This window comes from Ursus americanus, chromosome 32, assembly GCF_024610735.1.
Source record: "Ursus americanus isolate L20-20 chromosome 32, mUrsAme1.1.p, whole genome shotgun sequence".
NCBI classification, from domain to species: domain Eukaryota; kingdom Metazoa; phylum Chordata; class Mammalia; order Carnivora; family Ursidae; genus Ursus; species Ursus americanus.
In genome coordinates, this window is record NC_142158.1 from 28,260,097 (window position 1) to 28,267,934 (window position 7,838).

The following is a 7,838-nucleotide window of genomic DNA, read 5'->3' on the forward strand; positions in this document are numbered from 1 at the left end:
GAAGAACACTATGTAAGTGATGAGTACATGAAGCTACTCAGAAATTCCCACCCCTCTTGCCACCAGCAAGCATACACACCCATAAGAAGATTCTAATTTAATACCCTCCCTCCTTCCCTAGATAATTCCCCCAGGTCTACTCTGAATGGAGGTTATATCAGAACAATTTGATTTCCCAATCCCTTCAAGTTTCTTTGTACAAACTCTTCAAGTGGCAACAGAGGTGTCATCATAGGGGATTTTTCTGATTGGCCAGAACCTGACCTTCCAGTGTTTGGTTTGGGTGTCTTTAGATTTTCTTCTCAGCTGGGTCCTCACCATTGCTCTGCAACTCAGAGCAGCAACTTCAGAAACTGCATTGAGAAAAGGATGAACAGAGCTCTGATTCTGGGGACCCTCACCCTGACCACCATGATGGGCCGCTCTGGTGGCGAAGACATTGTGGGTGAGTGCCCAGCTGAGGGATGTGGGGACTAATTTGGGAAAGGGTTTGGAAGGGGGAAAGATAGCGATTGTCATAGAAATAGCAGAGACTCCTCAAAGGTGTTCTCCATATTAAGCAGATCTAAAAATTATGGTCATTTTTCCTTTAGGAAACTAGAGAGCCAACCCACTCTCTTTGCTACCTGTGCTGTTGCAGAGTTCATCAAGGACATTATCCCTTTCTAATATCAGATCCAGTGATTATAGCCTGCAGGGCTCAGTGGCATTCATTTATGATTGTCTCAAAGATTAGAGATGTTTTCATGAGTGGATGTTTTGTTACTAAAACTTCATGAACTATTGTTCCCAAGTGTCTCTAAACAACTTCTGAGTCTCACTTGTGGTAAAGAGTTCCATGAATTATGTATATTATGTAGATATAGAGAAGATTGTCCTCTTCTTTGTCTCAGATTTGCATACATTTTCATGCTGGAAACTTGCATGGGGGGAGTGGGTAAACAAGCCCAGCTAAATACCTATAGACAAGTCATTCTACCACATGACCTCATATTGTCACTTCACAAATAATCAAATAAAATATGTATTTAGAAATGCTTTTCCACTAATGAAGACATATAAATGTTAATGTTCATTCTTGTTTCTTAATTGTTACTTTTACAGCTATGGCTTAATATTTTTTTTATTTTAATTCCAGGTTAGTTAACATACAGCGTTATATTAGTTTCAGGTGTACAATATAGTGATTCAACAGTTCCGTGTATTATTAGTGCTCATCAAGATAAGTGTACTCTTAATCCCCTTCACTTGTTTCATCCCTCCCTCCACCCACCTGACCTCTGGTAACCATCAGTTTGTTCTCTATAGTTAAGAGTCTGGGTTTTTTTATTTGTCTCTTTTTTTGTTTGTTCACTAGTTTTGTTTCTTAAATTCCATATATGAATGAAATTGGATGGTTGTTGTCTTTCTCTGGCTGACTTATTTCACTTAACAGTATGCCCTCTAGATCCATCCATGTTGTTACAAAGGCAAATTTTTATTCTTTTTATGACTGAATAATATGTCATTATAGATAGATAGATGATAGATAGATCGATAGAGATATATATGCTGTATATTTCTATATATATGAGAGAAATATATATATATATAGAGAGAGAGAGAGAGAGACCATTATATATATTGGTCTATAGATAGATAGTTAGATATATAGACAGATACCATATCTTCTTTATCCATTCATCTATTGATGGACACTTGGGCGGTCCATAATTTTTATCTTTAACAAAATAGAGAATATCTGTATTTCTATTTTAAAACCGAAAACTTTATGATGAAAAACTTCATTAATACAATTATATTATCCTCAAATTGTCAACTCAAATGACCTGTATTTCATTCTATCTAATGGAGACCCCTTAAGAGGAAAACTGGGCTCGCATACACTAATTATGTAATCCCTCCAGCTCTTCTACCTTCATTGTCCACCTCTTCCCACCTTCTCTTCATGAATTCTTTTATCATCCTTTCCTTCCAGGATCTATCCCAGCCTTTTTCCTTGTTTTTTAATTTTTTTAAAGATTTATTTATTTATTTTAGAAAGAGAGAGAGAGCAGGCACATGAGTGAGGGGGAGGCAGAGAAAGAGAATCTCAAGCAGATTCCCTACTGAGCATAGAACCCAATGCAGGGCTTGATTCCATGACCCTGAGATCATGACCTGAGCTGAAACCAAGAACTGGGTGCTTAACAAACTGAGCCACACAGGCTCCTTTTGTTTTATTGACATGCAAAATGGGTTTGTAATAACCAAAGTAGAAAAACAAATAGTTAAGAGGAGACATGAAATGGAGCATACTTCAATTTTCACCAACTTTGTTAACTATGACTGCTCCCATTCCAATTTCACTTGGTGGTTTCACTTGCTTTTCCAAAGAATTTCTAATTTCCTTTCTTCAGCGTCACACCAGATCACCCCCATCAGGCTCAACTTATCCATTAGGTACAGTTAGAGCAGTCCCAAGGGCATGTGATGCTTGTAGGGTGCTGTGAAAATGTTTTAATTTCTTTTAAATTTAAAAGAAAAAAGTGAACTTTTAGGGAAGAAAAAAGTTTTAATTTTTAATTCAGTCCTCATTATATTTGTCTTTCTACCAATGCAGTCACACAATATGATTTTTAATATTTTTATGGAGAAAGAGGCCCATGAAAGCAATACTGCTTAAGTTCACAAGTCATAATACAGCCTTGGTTACTACTGATTCTGACTGCCATATGGTTCTGCTACTTCTGTGTCTGTCAATCTCCATGCCCCTAAATTTCTGTGATCCTTGAGAATAGCAATTGACATTCAATACACACTTTTGAGCACACAGTGTGACAAGTTTTGGGGATTCAAAGATGAAAAGACATGCTATCTGCCCCCTGGTTCAGGAAAGCAGAAGGACCATTGCTGAGCAGGACCATGGACCCAGCTGAGACTGAAACTACAAAAGTGAATTGCTTCCAGTTGGCCCAGCAGTGTGATGTTCATCAACAGTTGGCAACCCAACACAAGTACCAGATGAAAACAATAATTGCATATATTCATATTTGAGAAAGGAGTCAAGGATAAAGGGTAGAGTTTATACAGACTTTGTTGAGGCCCTTTAAGTTATCAACCAAGGGGGTCATACTGGGCAGGGAAGAGAGTCAGTTGGTTGAGGTATAGATAAATTTGGAGAACAAGACACTGGGATGGAGGTACTGGAGGTTTTAATGTGGTCAAAAACATGTTCAATGAGAGAACTTAGCTAAAATGTTGGTAACTAAGCAGGAACTTCGAAAAGGAATTGGAGATGTCCAGGAAATCTGTAAAGATAACTTTGTGTTGAAGAGAAAGACCGCTGCGAAGACCAAGGAACATGAAAGAATAATATACTTTGGTTTGACTGGCAGATGACGTATTTGCACAGGAGGAGGGACCAGCGGACACTTGCTATTCCCTTGCAGGACTCACCACAGAGCACTGTCTTTGTTCCTGTACTCACTTGACTCTCCCGCCATGTAATAAGCTCCTTGATGACAGAAACACCATGATTGGTGTTTCACTCCCTGCTCCTCATGATGTCTGAAATCTTGCTGATGTTGAGTAAATGAGGAAGAACATAAAGAGGAAATGATAAAAAGCTCACATATGTCTTCACAAAATTGTCCAGTTAGGCTCACTGGGTGGAGTCCTACTGCTGCCATTCTACTTCCAGGTCCTTCACAAGTACATTGTCCTTTGAGGAAAAGGGCCATAGTTTACCCGGAATTCTAAACAGATAGATATGTTGAGTCAGAATAAGGAGAGAGGTTTAGCAACCTCCTAGAAAAAAAAAAAAAAGAGGGGGGTGTTAGGGAGTGACAAAAATCTAAAATCTAATAAAGCTTTCATTTTGTATTTCTGATGAAATCAAGTGCTCTCCCCTGAGGATTACTACTGTTCACAAAACAGTGACCTTAGGAACATTGTTTACTTTTTATATTTTTTGTAATATTGTCACTGTCTTTGTCATACTCTTTCTTATACCCTAAATAGTTAAGGAACACTTTTAAAACAATATGGTCCTGTGTGCTCTTCTTTGGAAAAATAAAAAGTAGAAGGAGGAACAGGAGGAGTGGGGAGAAGGAAGGAAGGAAGGAAGGAAGGAAGGAAGGAAGGAAGGAAGGAAGGAAGGAAGACCTCTGTAGAAAATGTTCTACTCTGAACCAGTCCTGGGGGGAGAGGAATCAAAATGTATGTGTTATTAACTGATGAAAGAATTCAGTAAGAGTTAAAACTTATGAAGCAGAGGGAAGTAAAGTGAATTTCTGAGAAAGGAAGCTTAAGCTGTGATAATTTACTCATTCCTTCATTCATTTCATTATAGTATTTGTCATAAGCCGACTGAGTGTCCCAGGTGCTGAGCTAGGCACACAGACAACAGCAGTAACAAGACTGTTGTAATTCTGCTCTCATGGAGGCTACATGACGTGGAAGAGCAGACTGTATTCTAACTGGAAAGTTACCAACACTGAGAGAGAGGGAGCAGGAGCAGGTGCTGGGAACTAAAGACTGTGCCACAGATGAAGCCCACTATATTTGAAAGCCAGTTTCTTCTGTCACTTGGTTTATTAATATTCTTCTCTCCCTCTGTTTTCTACTTCTTGCTCCTCACCCCTACTGACCAGCTGACCATGTTGCTTACTATGGTATAAATGTCTACCAGTCCTATGGTCCCTCTGGCCAGTTCACCCATGAATTTGATGGAGATGAGGAGTTCTACGTGGACCTGGAGAAGAAGGAAACTGTCTGGCAACTGCCTGTGTTTAGCACATTTGCAAATTTTGACCCACAAGGTGCACTGAGAAATTTGGCTATAGCAAACATCCTGATTAAACTCTCCAACTATACCGCTGCTACCAATGGTATGTGTCCAATGCTCTGCCTCTCTTTACTGAATCTTCCCTACACACCAGGTCTCATTCACTTCCTCCCTAAGATAGATATCCTTGACTGCTTTCCAAGGATCTTTCCCCAGATTTTCTCATAGTAATTACTGAACATTCATCCTCTCCCATCTCAAAACTGAAATATTGCTATCTAACACAAGGATCCTCACTCCCATACCATGTTCCTTGAATCCCTCAAGGACAAGTCCTGTAGATCTCTACTTTAATAAGCATGCCCACAGAAGGAAGGGCACAAGGATAATGTACAGGCAGTGTATATACACCATGTCCCATGCAGAAGGTGAGCAGGAACTCTTCTACCATCAGATGGGGAACCGTCAGTGGGAGGACTCTTGCAGGACACAGTGCAGAACCTCAGGGCAGAGCTATTTACAGTTCATATCAGTGCTGCTTCCTCACCACAGAGGTTCCTGAGATGGCTGTGTTTCCCAAGTCTCCTGTGATGCTGGGTCAGCCCAACACCCTCATCTGTCTTGTGGACAACATCTTCCCTCCTGTGATCAATGTCACATGGTTGAAGAATAGACACTCAGTCACAGAAGGTGTTTCTGAAACCAGCTTCCTCGCAAAAACGGATCATTCCTTCTTAAAGATCAGTTACCTCACCTTCCTGCCTTCTGCTGATGATATTTATGACTGCAAGGTGGAGCACTGGGGCCTGGAGGAGCCACTTCTGAAACACTGGGGTATGTACGAACTCCACCCGCCTCGGCACCTTCTTTCTCTATCAACTCCAGAATATCCTACCTTTTAGTCTGTGAATCTCATTTCTTCCATACTTCAAAGGTTTTGAATAATAGACTTTACTCTCTTCCCTAACCATGGTGCCCTGAGTCCTCCTAGAACCAAAACCATCCCCCCCGTTCCATCCTACATATGTGTACATGAACCACACTCTGTATTCTGACTTCCACAACCTCATTTGCACAGAACCTGAGATCGCAACCCCTATGTCAGAGCTGACAGAGACTGTGGTCTGTGCCCTGGGGTTGGCTGTGGGCCTTGTGGGCATCGTGGTGGGCACTGTCCTCATTATCCAAGGCCTCCACTCAGGTGGTGACTCCAAACATTAAGGACCCTTGCAAGCTGCACCCTAGAAAGGAAGGTAAGGATTCAGATTTGTCAGAGCCGAGAGCTGGAGACACAGCACAGGAGGAAGGAAAGTAGGAGGAGTTTGTGAACACAAAAGTGGTTGAAAAGTTGTGGGAGACTGGGGGAGGGCATGGTGACAGCACAGGAGCCCCCTAGGATCCAGCCATCTCATGTCTGTCGTATTGCAGGTGCACTGCATGCCCACCGACCAGAGCAGAAGAGTGGACTTGATAGGTGACCTAGCACTATTTCCTAGCCCAGTTCATCATATTCCTTCTCTCTTCCAATGCTCCTCCTCTCACTCTCCCCCAATTCAGACATTAATGAAAGTAATATAAGCCCTCTGTCTTTGTATAGACTTGTTATAGAAAATATTCAAAACAAAGAATTAAGTTCATACTCATTTTAATATAGTTTTAAAAAGCTAGGACAGAAAAATAAGTTAGAATAATTGAATTTTGAATTTCAAAAGTACTGAAAGTCAAAATGGTTTTCCAAAACTTTAAAATTCCAATTTGTGAAGAATGAAAGATGCTAGGACCAGCTTTCCGCTCTTCTCTTCACCCATAAGAAGATAAGAATTCTTTAGGCAGGAAAAGAAATGGAAATCAGTTAGGAGAACATTAGAACAAGACCATAAGGTACGTATCTGAAAAGAACCAAATACTTCGTTCTTACTTAGGGATAGTAACAACAGGACGAGGAATGGGAGTAGAAACCACAGACATATTTAAGTTTCTGAGAACACAGGTGTAGTTTGCCTCACCTCCTACATGAATCCCTGCTAGATAAGCACATAAACTTGTCTGTGCCACCATGGCATGTCAGGGACAGTAGAGTGAATGTAGCTGCAGGATGTTTCTAGGCAGATCAGCTTAGGTCAAGCTCACCGAATCCCTGTGCAGCCCTGTGCACCCTAGAAAACAGCAAAACACTCCCATAACCCCAACCCCCTGCCCCTCACCCCTCACCCCTCTTGGTTAAGGAAAAAATGAGCCTATGAGTGAGACGTCTCAGGAGGGACAACATGGTGGAGATAATGTACTGGCAGCTATGGATGCTGACTCTTCTTCTAGATACGTTGTCTTCTAGCAGTAACTCTGGCAGAGGAAATGGATCAACAGATGGATTCTCTGGCATTCTTGAGTGTGTCCAAGACTTCACTCTTGAAAGTGTATGTGACTTGACTTGGAGTCATTTTGCCCTTTGAAATTGTTTTAGGCACAAATTTGCTTCAGTCTGTTCACTCTTCAACTACTGTGTCCATGCACTGTATCTAAGACACTACTATTATGGAATAGCTGTAAAATGTAGGAGGCTGTCCCTGTCCATGCCACCTGCATCAATGAGCTTGAAGTGTAATTGGGGTGAAAAAAGACATAATTTTAATACAATAGTTGATGCCACATAGTTTGATGGAAAGAAACCTAAATTCAATTCAGGATTCAGCACTTTATAGCTAGTATTTTAAACATTATAACACTGAGTAAATATATTCTGCGTTATATATTTCTCATCCATAATATGGAAGTGATAATACTTTCCTTACAGTTATTGACAGAATTTGAATAATCTTGATATATAGTCTGGCCTTTACTCATAGTATGCAAATACATAAGAAAACATTGCTAGTTATATCCATAATTAATTTATTAAAAAGAATGGATCATATCATATAAAAAGCACTTCTGTTTTTCTGAGTCCTTTAATAATTTAGGGGATTCAAACATGCAGCTATGAATTAATTTCTTTTCATAAGTTAATGAGAGGATTTTTTTTCCCCAGAAACTCTGAGAAATTGAGGTTGAGTTAAGCTAAGAGAATAGATAG

General features: G+C 40.2%; 1 protein-coding gene across 1 annotated transcript; it reads left to right on the forward strand.

The window, feature by feature from the left end:
• Positions 1–296: 296 nt before the first annotated feature.
• LOC123794092 (SLA class II histocompatibility antigen, DQ haplotype D alpha chain-like) lies at positions 297–6,327 on the forward strand. The gene is made up of 4 exons (XM_045800307.2): positions 297–445; positions 4,635–4,871; positions 5,321–5,602; positions 5,847–6,327. The coding sequence occupies exons 1-4, from the start codon at positions 370–372 to the stop codon at positions 5,987–5,989; spliced, it is 738 nt and encodes a 245-aa protein (XP_045656263.2). The 5' UTR covers positions 297–369; the 3' UTR covers positions 5,990–6,327.
• The last annotated feature ends 1,511 nt before the right edge of the window (positions 6,328–7,838 follow it).